General features: G+C 40.2%; 1 protein-coding gene and 1 long non-coding RNA gene across 5 annotated transcripts in view; one reads left to right on the top strand and one right to left on the bottom strand.

The window, feature by feature from the left end:
* Positions 1-1028: 1028 nt before the first annotated feature.
* Positions 1029-11955, bottom strand: LOC123606603. Of its 3 annotated transcripts, none has more exons than XR_006716369.1 (6): positions 11077-11955; positions 3738-4338; positions 2889-2981; positions 1864-1966; positions 1653-1736; positions 1029-1142 (listed from the first exon to the last, which is right to left on the bottom strand). It is a non-coding gene; the product is annotated as an uncharacterized LOC123606603 (long non-coding RNA). The 3 variants fall into 3 exon arrangements; XR_006716368.1 differs by lacking the exon at positions 11077-11955 and adding an exon at positions 9784-10001; XR_006716370.1 differs by lacking the exon at positions 11077-11955 and adding an exon at positions 9784-10001 and having other exon boundaries at positions 3842-4338.
* Positions 10099-13301, top strand: part of SKAP2 (src kinase associated phosphoprotein 2) — a 185152-nt gene continuing 181949 nt past the window's right edge. The window contains exon 1 of one of the 2 annotated variants that reach the window (XM_045495149.1): positions 10099-10383. In XM_045495149.1, the coding sequence (XP_045351105.1) occupies positions 10317-10383 (67 nt within the window). In that variant the 5' untranslated portion in view covers positions 10099-10316. The remainder of the gene's footprint in view (positions 10384-13301) is intronic. The other variant, XM_045495150.1, reaches the window with a different exon arrangement.

Below are 13301 nucleotides of genomic sequence, written 5' to 3'. Positions count from 1 at the left end.
TTAATTTTTTTGCCACTGTAGTTAAGGTTCATACTTAAGTGGACCTGCCCAGTAGTTTTTCCAGTTCATTTTTTTTTTTCAACCAAAGCTGAGCTACATGAACAAAGGACAAAAATTAAAAGGGGGTGAGGTGGGGTGGGAAAGAGATGGGAGAATTACTGGGTATAGTAATATACAATGGAAATTATAGTCAAATATACAAAGTAGGACTTATGGTCCTGTAAAAAAATTTTTTCCTTTCTGTTTGCTTCGTAGTGGGATATTACAGAAAAAAGGGAGCATTTGTTTGAGCCTTTTAAATTTTATTTAATTTTATTCTTATTGGTCTTAGTCATTTGTAAAACACTACTGTTTAATATTGACAACTTTGAAAGTCACTGAAAAAAATTAAATGGCAATTTAATGTTAACAGCTGCTTATGGTTATCAAATCCATCAAAGCCCTTCATGAATATATTAGGCACAAACCCACTGAATTACTGTTGCTAAAGACAGCTTGGTATTTTAAAACTGCCTAGTGAGAATAGATGTACTATAATAAGAGGAAGGACTCTGATCACAATTTACTGTGTTGTCTTTGCATATAGAAAGAAACCTAGGTCTGTTTCTAATTATTTAATGTTCTAAAATCTCTGCTAACTTAGCTATAAAATGACTCTAGAAGTGAATTAGAAAATTAGGTTTCATCTAAATTTGTGTTTTAAAAAAAAATAGCTACAATAACAAAACAAAAATAAAATTCCTGTAACAAAAATAATTAAAATTTAATAAATGGTTCATATTGAGACAATTAAGACTCAGAGCCCAGGGATGCCTGGTGGCTCAGTCATTAAACCTACGACTTTTGCTCAGGTGATGATCTCACGGTTCGTGAGTTCAAGTCCTGCACCGGGCTCTGTGCTACAGCTCGGAGCCTGGAGCCTGCTTCGGATTCTGCATCTCCCTGTCTCTCTGCCCCTCTCCCACTCACTCTCTGTCTCTTTCAAAAATAAACATTAAAAAAAAAAAAAAAAAGACTCAGAGCCCAAATGTGAGTCTTCCAAAGTTTAATTAATAAAGCAGTCATGCTCTTCAGTTCCTTTCTTCTAGAAGACTGTCTTCTCATCAAATGTCGTTAAGGATGTTGTGGGGACCAGAGCTATCCTAAAGAAAGAGCAGGGCACACAGCATAAAATATACCCATGAACGCCTTGCTTGGTTTACAGCTGGTCTTGAAACCATTCCTTGGAAGGTCTATGCAGCCTGCCTTCTCTTAGCTCTTAGGATTTTTTTTTTAATATGGTTTTTAATATATATATATATATATATATATATATATATATATATATATATGCTTATCTATTTTGAGAGAGAGAGAACGTGCGTGCGCAAGTGGGGGAGGGGCAGAGAGAGGGAGAGAATCCCAAGCAGGCCCTGCACTGTCAGCGCAGAACCCAACGTGGGGCTCACAAACCGTGAAATCATGACCTGAGCCAAAGTCCAGAGTTGGATGCTTAATGATTGAGCCACCCCGGTGCCTCTCTCAGGATGTTTGAAATTCCAAAACACTGTTTTCAGTTATCTTTCATCTAAGCCACAGGGTGCTTAATCCAGGTATAAGATGACCTGACTGCTCAAACCAGTCTAGATTGAGGTGTACAGGGAGACACTTACCCATCCACTCTCTTGTCTCTGATTGGTAGAACTTCAGGGAGTGCAGGTTGGGATCATCCTTGGGAATGGGGTGGACTGGAAAGGCTTAAATTATATTGAATATATTTTTAAGTAATGTGAACACCCGACATGGGGCTCTAACAACCCTGAGGTCAAGAGTCGCATGCTTTACCAACTGAGTCAGCCACCCCTGGAAAGGCTTAAACTATACCAGTGTCCTTGCACATTATCTCTTATATTAAGCTCCAGGATAATCTCTGTCTCTTCTGAGCCAAGAATAAAATGGAATCTTCAAGGTCACTCAATTTGGAACTCTAAGGTAGAAAATAAAGATTTTGAAGAAAATAATTATGGGAGAGAATCAAAAGTTCTCGTCTTTTGATGTAGCTATTCACAGTTCAAGGTGACTTCACCAAACCATGGAGGAGTAAAACAGTTTACATGGAAAGGAGGAGGGAGGTCTGCATTCAATTTTATATAATATAAAGAATGAGCATTTTCTTGGCATGTTGTTAGTGCACATACTAACCTAGCCTGATTAGTAAAAGGCAACACAGGGATATGGGTCCATCCCTTCTCTGGAGACCTACCTAGAATCTACCAGATATAAATCAAGACTGTAAGAATAAGACAGCCATAGTCCAAGAGGGCTAAAAGTAATCCAAACAAATATGTCCCTTTTACTGAAGGTAGGCAAGGTAAAAGACTTGGTTTCAGAACCCAGGCTGGAGAAACTTAGTTACTAGAACCAGGATATGAGGTCAGAGCCAGGTTACCATCAGGACTGACCTTACAATGGTGATGTCTCCAAAGCATTGAGAGTCTGGATAGGGGAAATTAACATCAGTTGAAGGGAGGAGAGGGCTGTTACCTGGGGAGAGAGCTGGGTAGCCCCTGACTGACAAGTCTGGAATGGGACGGACATTCTCTCACCTTATTCCTGATTGGTAGAATCCTAAAGGCATATAGCAGCACCTTGTTAAGAGCTCAAATCCGGTCTATATTAAGTTGCTTATTATTCTTTTAACATAATTGGCTAGGGCAGCAAAGTGCCTAAGCACACGTTTGTGTATATGCAAATGAGATGGAGAGCAAAAGAGAATGAATTTGTTTCCTTATCTTGTCAATAAATTACATTAATAGGATTAACAATAATCATGACCTAAAAACTGAAAAGGCAAGTTAGTGAGCTGCATCTGTCAGAATCTGTTGGCTCTGGTGGGTTCTGTGTCATACCTTTTAAGGGTAAATGACCTCATATGAATTCCAGTGAGAAAATAGTGTTTTTCTGGCTGGCACCACACAACGATAAACTCATCCCCAGCAGCCCTAGATGATTCAAATGAAGAGAGGGATAAGAATTTAGAAAATGACAACAAACCTTCACTTCTGAAAATTCTCTTATTTTTGATTTGAGAGAGAGAGAGAGTGAGCAAGGGAGAGCGGCAGAGGAAGAGAGACAGAGAGAGAGAGAGAGAGAGAGAGAGAGAGAGAGAGAGAATCCTAAGCAGGCTCCATGCTCAGTGTGGATCCCAATGCAGGACTCCATCCCACGACCCTGAGATCATGACCTGAGCCGAAATCAGGAGTTGGGACACCCAACTGACTGAGCCACCCAGGTTCCCTGCCCCCACTTCTGAAAAGTCTTTAAAAAGCCCATACTAGATGACTTGAAAGACACAGGTTTAAAAAGTTTTAAATAGGTATTAGGCCACAAAATAAATTCAAGATTTCGGGGAGCCTGGGTGGCTCAGTCAGTTAAGCATCTGACTCTTCATTTTCACACTGACAGCACGGAGCCTGCTTGAGATTCTCTCTCTCCCCCTTTGCCTCTCCTTCTTCTCTGCTCTCTATCTCTCTCAAAATAAATGAACTTAAAAAAAATCAAGATTTCAATTGCTTCTTTTGTCTAGTCCACCTTATATATATATATTTTTTAGGTAATCTCTACACCCTGTGTGGGGCTTGAACTCATGACCCTGGGATCAAGAGTTGCACGCTCCACTGACTGAGCCAGCCAGGCACCTTTCCATTCTTATAATAGTACAAGTGTGTGCTTGGTGGCTTTGCAATCTGTCAACCTACTTTTCCTGGAATTCCTTTTTATGTGTTTCTGGCTGGGGTGGGTCACAAAAGAGATTCTTGTGTGAGATTTACAGGAGTGATACAGTAGTCACTTTGTAGCTCACATATATTGTTGCTTATCTGCTGGTTCACCTCCGTGGCATGTGGCAGCAGCCAGCCAGAAAGCCAGAGAGGGCAAATTGCTCGGTCTTCTGCCGGATCCTCCTTTCACTTTTGACTCTTGAGTCAAATGTGTTTTTAATTCTGGAACAAAGGACTCCGGCTTCTGCAGGATGTCAGGGTCAGGGGCAGCAGAAGGTAGCTTTTGTTTCAGGCGGTCCCCGTGACCATGGCTTGTGCTTCTGCATTCCAGCTTGTCGTGAGTCTCCTCTATCTTTCCTTCGTGACTCCCTGCCTTGTGGACTTCAAGCTCCAGCCACGGATCCAAAAGTAACAGCCTTACAGAGACAGTTTAACCACATCCCCAAATTTTGTAGGGTCAAACCTCTGTGACAGATTTCTTCATATATCTCTTCTTATATCTTCATATATCTTATATCTTCGTATATCTCTTCATATATCTCTATCTCCATTCTGATAGTTTCACTTCTCTGCTTGAACCCTGACAGAGATGGAGACAGTGAGAGTACAAAATGAAAAGGGGTCTTTTGACTTCCCAAAGACCATTGACAGAAAGCTGGTTGAGCAAACTATGCAACTGAAAACATGGGTTACCTTTCATGGGCGAAGAAGGATGACTCAGAAAGATGGGTCAGAACCAAGACCCATAGAGACGTGATCCCAGGTGGGAATAGAATTGCTTTTAATCAAAGAACTTTCCACATTTTCCAGGTTGGATTTTAGAATTGCTACGAACCAGTAATCACTGTATACTTCTTATTGTCCCTACCCCTTCTGAATAGGAACGTCTACAATGGTTATCTCTTTGTAGATAACCATCTCATTGTCTGTGTCACCATTGTGTGTTATGTGGAGAGCAGGTAACTTGTCTTTTTACTTCATAGGTCTTTAAATTGAGGAAACTGTACTCGAGGAGCTGTGTTTAAGCAGCAGCATCCATACCCTGACTTGATTTAGATAATGAGATGCTGGATTTTGAGCTGCTGTTGTAATAGGATGAGACTTTACAGGTGGCTTTGGGAGGGAATGGGTATATTTCGCATGGGAGAGAAATGTGAATGACTGGGGGGGTGGGGAAGAGGGCTGACTGTGGTAGCTAGCTCTCAATACAGGCCCAGTGATTCTCCCCTCCTGGTATTCACAGCCTCGTATAGTCCCTTCCCTCTCTATAGCAGGTTTGGTCTGTGTCACCCATACGATATAGCAGCAGCAAAGTGATGCCACTTCTGAGATTAAGTGATAAAGACACTGCGGCTTCTGTCTTAGCTGTGCTATCTCTTGGATCACTTGCTCTGGGGGAAGCCAGTTGCCATGTCAAGAGGACATTTAAGCAGCCCGGGGAGAAGTCTATGGAGTGAGGAACTAAGGCCTCTTGCCAACAGCCAAAGAGGAATTGGAGGACTCCAGCCAACAGTCCCGTGGGTGAACTTCCTTGAAAGCTGATCCTCTAGCTATGGTCGAGTCTTCAGATGACTGCAACCAGGGCCACCCAGCTAAAATGTTCATGGATTCCTGACCGTCAGACACTACGCGAGATACTAAGTGTTTAAAGCCAAGTTTTGTTATGCAGCAACAAGGAACTATAGAATGCCTAAGTATAAAATATAATTTTTTCCCCACATGCCTATGAATGCCAAACTAAAGAAAGAGGAGAGGGGTAGAGAAAAAAAAGGTAAATTGTGTGTTAGCTCATTGTTTTTCTTCAGTGCTCCTTTAGATTCTTTTAATCTTAGGCCTATTGGCAAATATTTATTCAGCTAAATTTGAAAAACATCAGGAAGGGGGTTAGCATAAGATTTTCTAGTGTCTTCTTTGTGGAATGGTAGGGAAGCTGTTACTGCTCTAACAGGTTGAGATTTTAAATTTCATTTATTACTCTTTTGGTTTTTTTTTTTTTTTTACCTAATGGGACTAGTTTAAAGAATGTAAAGTATGATTTGATTTCCTTCCTAGTTTTTGTTAAGGAAACATTTGGAAACAAGAGAAATAATATTTCTTCTGGCCTCTATTTCTCTTCCTGTCTTATAATCAATTTCAGTAAGTTTAACAATAAACAGTAAAAATGATAGAGTATACAAAGCATTGCCCAACTGAATCCATCACAAACCTGTGTCTGAGAATGGTTTCCTAAGTAGGGGAAATGTGTTTCACACAAAAAGTCCATTTTCTGTTATTGCCTTTTTTATTTGGACTACTAGATGCTATATATTTTAAGGCAATCTTAATAGTTTCCTGTCACTAACAAGAATGACTTGTCATAATGAGCAGTGTAGACACTGTCCATTTGATCCACTCCAGAAAACTGTCTATTTGATACAAGAGTAAATCACTTCAATTCCTTTGTGGGATGAGTGGAGTGTAAATAAATAAATGAGACACAAGAATAAAGAAAAAATGTGGTCAGTTCTATCAGAAGGAAACAAAGGATAGGAACATTTGGAGGCCTGGTTTAATAAAAAATGTGACAAGACAAAGAATTATATGTGATAACTGTAAAGGGAGGAAAGACTCCTCACTAATATAAAATGCCCAAGAAATAGTTTCTTTCTTCTTTAGGAAGGAAGATAATTTTGTAGTTTAAGAGTAATAATTCTCAATTCTTTGAAGCTGGAGGGCCTGTGTTGTAAAAAGACTATTTACTTTTACCTCCACCAAAAAGAATTCTAATTTTCAATGTTCTTTTTTTTTAAATAAATTACTTTTTATTTACTTATGTTCATTTATTTTGAGAGAGTACAAGTGGGGAAAGGGCAGAGAAAGGGAGAGAGAGAGAATCCCAAGCAGGCTCCACGGACCTGACGCAGGGTTTGAACCCATGAAACTGTGCGATCATGACCTGAGCCGAAATCAAGAGTTGGCTGCTCAACTGACTGAGCCACCCAGGCGCCCCTCAGTACTCTTTCTATAATTCATCACATTACTAAATCTGAGTAGGAATTTCAGATTCCATTTTAGGGAGTTTGTTTTGGGTGTGTTTTTTTATTATTATTATTTGTGTATTTTACTTCCATTATAAAGTTTTTGTCCTGTTTTTGTTTTTTAAAGTTTACTTATTTATTTAGATAATCTCCACACCCAACGTGGGGCTTAAACGCATGACCCTGAGATCAAAAGTCACACGCTCTTTTGACTGAGCCAGCCGGGCACCCCTGTTTTTTGCTTTGTTTTGAGAAGACTTCAACATGTTCTAATTTTTCCTTTTCCAATTAGTGTTTGTTATACCTCTTACAGAATTGTACAAAAATGTCATTGCATTTGACTACTTAATTTTTTACTATTACTGTCTAGACTTTTTTTTGTGTGAAATATTAACGGAGCCATTACTCTGTCAGATTTAAGGTTCCAAGTGGGGATGAAAGATATGTTATGACAAATATTGTGCCATCTAGGAGCTGGAAAGTGATAAAGTGATTCTCAACATCAAATCCCAGGATGTCTACAAAGCAGGAAAGAACATACAATGGGAAAAAAACGAGTCTCCTCAACAAATGATATTGGGAAAACTGGACGGCAAAATGCAGAAGAATGAAACTGCACCATTTTTTAAAAGTTTATTTATTTATTTTGAGAGAGAGAGAAAATTCAAGTTGGGGAGGGGCAGACAGAGAGGGGGAGAGAGAGAATCCCAAGCAGTCTCCACACCGTTAGCACAGAGCCCAATGCGAGTCTCAAACCCACAAACCATGAGATCATGACCTGAGCCGAAGTGAGATGCTCAACTGACTGAGCCACCCAGCTACCCGTGGACCACTTTCTTATACCATACACAAAAATAAATTCAAAATGGGTGAATGATCTAAATGTTGAAAAAGGAAACTATCAAAATACTAGAGAAGAACACAGGCAACAACCTCTTTGACCTCGGCCAGAGCAATTTCTTACTATCACCAGAGGCAAGGGAAACAAAGTAAACATGAACTAGTGGGACTTTATCAAGAAAAACCTTCTGCATAGTGAAGGAAACAATCAACAAAACTAAAAGGCAGCCTACAGAATGGGAGAAGATATTTGCAAGTGACATATCTGATAAAGGGTTAATATCCAAAATCTATAAAGAACTTATCAAACTCAACACCCAAAACACAACCCAGGTAAGAAATGGGCAGAAGAAATGAATAACACTTTTCCAAAGAAGGTATCTAGATGGCTAACAGACACATCAAAAGATGCTCAACACTCATCATCAGGGAAATACAAATCAAAACCACGATGAGGTACCACCTCACACCTGTCAGAATGCTAAAATTAACAATACAATACAAGAAACAACAGGTGTTGGCAAGAATGCGGGGAGAGGACAACCCTCTTGCACTGTTGGTGGGAATGCAAACTGGTGCAGCCACTCTGGAGAACAGTATGGAGGTTCCTCAAAAAACTAAAAATAGAACTACTCTATGATCCAGCAATTATACTAGTAGGTATTTACCCAAAGGATAAAAAAATACAGATTGAAAGGGTAAACACACCCCAATGTTTATTGCAGCATTGTCAACAATAGCCAAACTATGGAAAGAACCTAAATGTTCACTGACTGATGAATGGATAAAGAAGATGTGGCGTGCGCGCGCGCACACACACACACACACACACACACACGCACACACACCATGGAATATTACTCAGCCATCAAAAAGAATGATATCTTGCCATATGCAACCATGCGGATGGACCTAGAATGTATTATGCTAAGGGAAAGAAGACAATCAGGGAAAGACAAATACTATATGATTTCACTCAGATGTGAGATTTAAGAAACAAAACAGATGAACATTTGGGAAGGGAGGAAAAGAAGAGAGGGAAACAAAACCACCAGAGACTCTTAAAAGAGAGAACAAACTAAAGGTTTATGGAGAGAGGTGGGTAGGAGATGGGCTAGACAGGTGATGGGTATTAAGGAGGACACTTACTGTGATGAGCACTGGGTGTTGTATGTAAGTGATGAATCACTGAATTCTACTCCTAAAACCAAAATTGCCCTGTATGCTAACTAAAATTTAAATTAAAAACAACAACAACAAAAAGCCCCAACAAATCTCAGGATGTCTAGAATCAGAACTACCTGGGGCTCATTTAAAATGCAAATAATCAGGTCCCACCCTGAGTAGAATTAGAATCTCTGGGAGTGGAACTTGAGACTCTGTATTGTTAATAGTTCTGTCATTGTAATGCAAACTGAAATTTGAGGACTATTGATTTAGTGAGGGTTGGGGGGTTGAGGAATAAACAATTTACACTGTGATTGGAACCACAATACAGTGTTTACAATACAATAGTAGCATGAAGGAAAGAGTTTTGCCAGGGCAGTTCTCATATGAAGTATGTATGTGGGTGGGGGGGGGCATTAAGCATATATAAACATACACACACATATTTGGTATATACATATATAGGAATATACACCGTATACAGAATACACACACACACACACACACACACACACACACACACTTACTTTAAAGACACCAGAACGTGTCTTTGGGGTTTTAGAGAAAATGTTACGATTTACAGATAGAAAACATGCAATAAGCATTTTGTTGACTAAACGATCAGGTTGGAGTGAACACATTTTATAATTCCATTCTAATCACTAGCAATTTTCTTTTTGATGTTTACAGATGGGACAGTAGTATCGATGTCTATTTAGCTATATATATTTTTTAACTCAAAAGGCCAGTGACTAGAACTCCTCACTCTTCATTTGTACGGGGGGAAGTCGCCCCAACAATAGGAATCAGGCAGAAAAGTAATTTTAAGAGCCAATCGGATTGCTCTCTGGAGCAATTCCAGACTGACCTCTCAGGGAACACTGGCGGAAGATGGGTCTTGGTTACCTCATTCAATCGGACAAAGAAAGCCATAATAGTTTAGGGAGGCTGAAAATTCCTGCGGGTTACTACGCGAGGTGTTAAACCTCGGCCGGCCTTACCGTTGGCCAGAGGTCCCTTAATCGGAAAACTTAGAGGTACTATGGACACCTTAATTTTCGGGATCCTGGAGAAACGGTCAGCAGTTGTGGAGGTACCAGTAACCAAAATGGCTGCAAGGCGCTTCAGGCTCCGGATCAGCTGATGCAGCCGGAGTTCGCTCCCTTCCCACCAGCGGCTCCTCCCGCTCCCTTACGTAGAGGTGGGCGTGGCCTGTTCTGAAGCGCTTTTCCGAGGCTAGGAAAACCGAAGGATACACATGCGCAGTTCGGCCCCTCAGGCCCTTTGGTTCTCCTCCCAGCCCATCGCCCCGCCCCGATCTGCCGGGAGGGGCTGGGCCGAAAGTCCGGCAGCTGCTGGCTGGGGCTTTAGTGACTTCCTTGTTGTGAACCCCGGCCCGGCAGTGTCCGGACTCGTAGCCCCGCTGCCCTTAGCGGGACCGCTAGCCCGAGTCTAGGTCGCAGCCGCAACTCCAGCCCGTCGATTCCCTTTTCAGCACAGGTCTTTCCCCTCCGCACGCCTCGCGCTCCCTAACATGCCCAACCCCAGCAGCACCTCCTCTCCCTACCCCCTCCCTGAGGAAATTAGGAACCTGTTGGCAGGTAAAGAGCGGGAAGGGGGCGGGTAACGCTGCCGGGGCGGGGGCGGGGGCCAGGGGACGGCGAGCCGGTGGGGACAGAAGCATTCAGAGTCTATGCCCTCCCTCCCCACGCTTCCCATGTGTCCTGGCCGGTGGGAGCGGGACTGGGAATGGGGAAAGAGGGGTTTGAGGAAGGGAGTGGGCGTGTGTTGAAATTTGGTCCGAGGATGTTGGGGGAGCCCTTTTTGATGAGCTACACTAATTGGATCAGGACATTTCTGTATGCATTGTGAGGACGTCGTGTGCGTGTGTGAGAAAGAGAGGCGAGGGAGGGAGAGGGAATAATAATGCGTGTGTGAGAACTGGGAAGGGATCAGAAGTCAAAGAAGTAGTTCTTTGGTGGCCTGACCAATGGAGGAGAAGGGTGTAAAAATGCAAAAAGATGTCTGAGCTACAGGTGTTAGGGGTTGTGGGACGCAAGGTTTTGTCATTTCCAAAACTCCCATTTTTCTTAAACATTCATTGTGCTCATATTTAAGACTTTGAAAGAGGGCTCGATTCTCAAATAGCCACTTGTTTTCAGCCGGAGTAACATATTAAAACAAAAAAGGAAGTATGTATTAAGGTCCAACTTCCTGTGTCACACGATGAAAGTACATCTTTGCATCCTCATCTTCCCCTTTTAAGTCTTAAATGACCATTTATAGGAACTTACGTTAGGAGTTCAGGATGCGGTTCTTCAAGGCTGTGACGAACCCACTGCTATAGTGCATCACTATACTAGATATGGAGATGTACATTTCTGCACAAGGCAGAAAATACATCTTTTTAGGGTAGCACAAATCTTACCTATCCTGATGCTCTTGGAATTCTTATCATCATTCACTTTGTCCTGCGTACATCAGAATTCTAGAAACTGAATTTGGATCATTTTACTTGAGTCGTCTCCTAAGTATTTATCTTTCAATATTGCTCATGGATAACTGGGTTAAAAGAGTTTCTTTTGGATGTATATTACAAGGTGCTTATTTTAACCCTTAATATCTGACATGTGCCATTTTAAATAGTAAGTTGCTATTATAGCAGTGTGAGACCAAATCTCCTAATATGCTGTTTTGCTGGTTAGCATCATGAATATGATCAAGAGAATAAAACCAGTAGTGTGTGAATGGAGACTTATGTTTGAACATGATTACAGGGTGATAAATGCATTTGTGGTGGTATAGTATTTTACTCTAAGAATTGCTTATTGTCATTAATGGGTACCACTAAGGGAGATATAAAGAACTGTAAAGACTGATTTAAGGCAGCTTTTATTCCATTATATGAGAGTTTCACTCGAGTACTGCTTTTATTTTACGACAGTTAACATTTTCATTGTTACACTGCTGGAATTGTGTGTTTAGAATACTATTTTAATAACCAGACCAGAGAAGTGTTTATCATTATTCCAAAAGTAGATGGCACCACTTTCAGGATTTTCTAGGTGTGAACTTTTGGAATTTAAGAACTAAAGTGCAGACCTCTGGGTGCACCCCTTTAAAGCTTGAGAGCTCCCAACAGTAAGCAGTTTGTTGTTTGGGTCCATAATCAAACATTTGCACATAGTATGATTTATAGGTTATGAGACTCATTATTCTCTGATCCCCATAATTACAAATATTTCGTGTGGCCCTTATTTTTGTAATTTAGTTGAAAGTTTAGAATTACATAATATTTAAATTATCTCCGAATGCTAACTTCCTTTATTTCTCTTTAGTCAGTTAATATGCCTGCATGATGTCTGAAATGAGTGTTTTAAAAGTCATCTTACTGTTGTTTTCGTTTTTTCACATGAAAGCAAGCCACATATTAAAACACATGAAGTATTAAAAACAAATATTAAAATACTAACATTTTGGAGATTGTAAATTTGGCTTATACTTTATTTTCAGAGGACATTTTTAAGAGGTATGGATATGAGAAAATATCTATTGTCTATCTATACTTTTTAAAGAAATGAAGCAAGTGAACCAGTGTTTTTCAGTTTTCTTTTTTAACTCATCATTCAAATAAAGTTGCTTAACATTTTATGTTTGACTGTAATTAAAATCTTTTGGGGGTAGGAAAGGTTTCGGGAATACACGTTCTCTGCAGCCTTTTCACAGTTTCCATCCAAAAACTTCTGTTGGGATTGTACATGATTATTTGCATAATTCAAGTGTGTTGGGTAATAGTACATGGCTAGATTTAAAAATTACTAAAACTCTACAGGGAGAGCATAGGCTTACATTTTAGAGATTGCTGGATTACCTAGTACTTTCTTTGGAACTAAGAAGGAGATTTTGGTAGCCGTGGTTGTAGTTAACAGTTGAGCTCTCTAACAATGAATTCATGGTGCTGTGCTAGAATTCCAAGCCAGAGAAGACAAGGAACTAGACTTTTCAGGCACTTGAAATCCCTTGCCTACCGAAGAAAAGGATATCAAGTCAAAAGATAATGCCTATCAAAATAACATTGCTTTGGACAGTTCCCTTTGTGTTTCGTGTGCCTATTTTCCAAAGCATTATATGTCCTCTGTGTCAAATGTTTGGCATTTCAACTGCTTGATTGCGCTATAGGTGCTCAAAGGTATTCTTACCAATTTATATTATTTTCTCTCTATTTTTCTTTCTGATTGTAGCAGTTTTAGGCTTCGATATTTGTTCCCCTCTCACCTCATTTCTTTCCCTCTAAAAACGTTCTACCGAAATGCAAAAACCCATAGATGCTATCATTCTTAACTCACATTTAATGATACTCTTGGAAAAGTGGCTGTATAGTTTTGACTGTCAGCGATTTATATTTCTGTGGAATCAGTATATTAAATCTTGAAAGCCTATGCTCCTTATAAAAGTGTTGTATTATTCTTCTGTTACATGAATAGAGAAAAAGTTTACAGATTTTTTGTTAAAAGTCAAT

The sequence above is a fragment of the Leopardus geoffroyi genome, chromosome A2 (genome assembly GCF_018350155.1).
Source record: "Leopardus geoffroyi isolate Oge1 chromosome A2, O.geoffroyi_Oge1_pat1.0, whole genome shotgun sequence".
Lineage (NCBI taxonomy): Eukaryota > Metazoa > Chordata > Mammalia > Carnivora > Felidae > Leopardus > Leopardus geoffroyi.
Note: the sequence above shows the minus strand (reverse complement) of the source record. Positions and strands in the feature narration are given on the sequence as shown.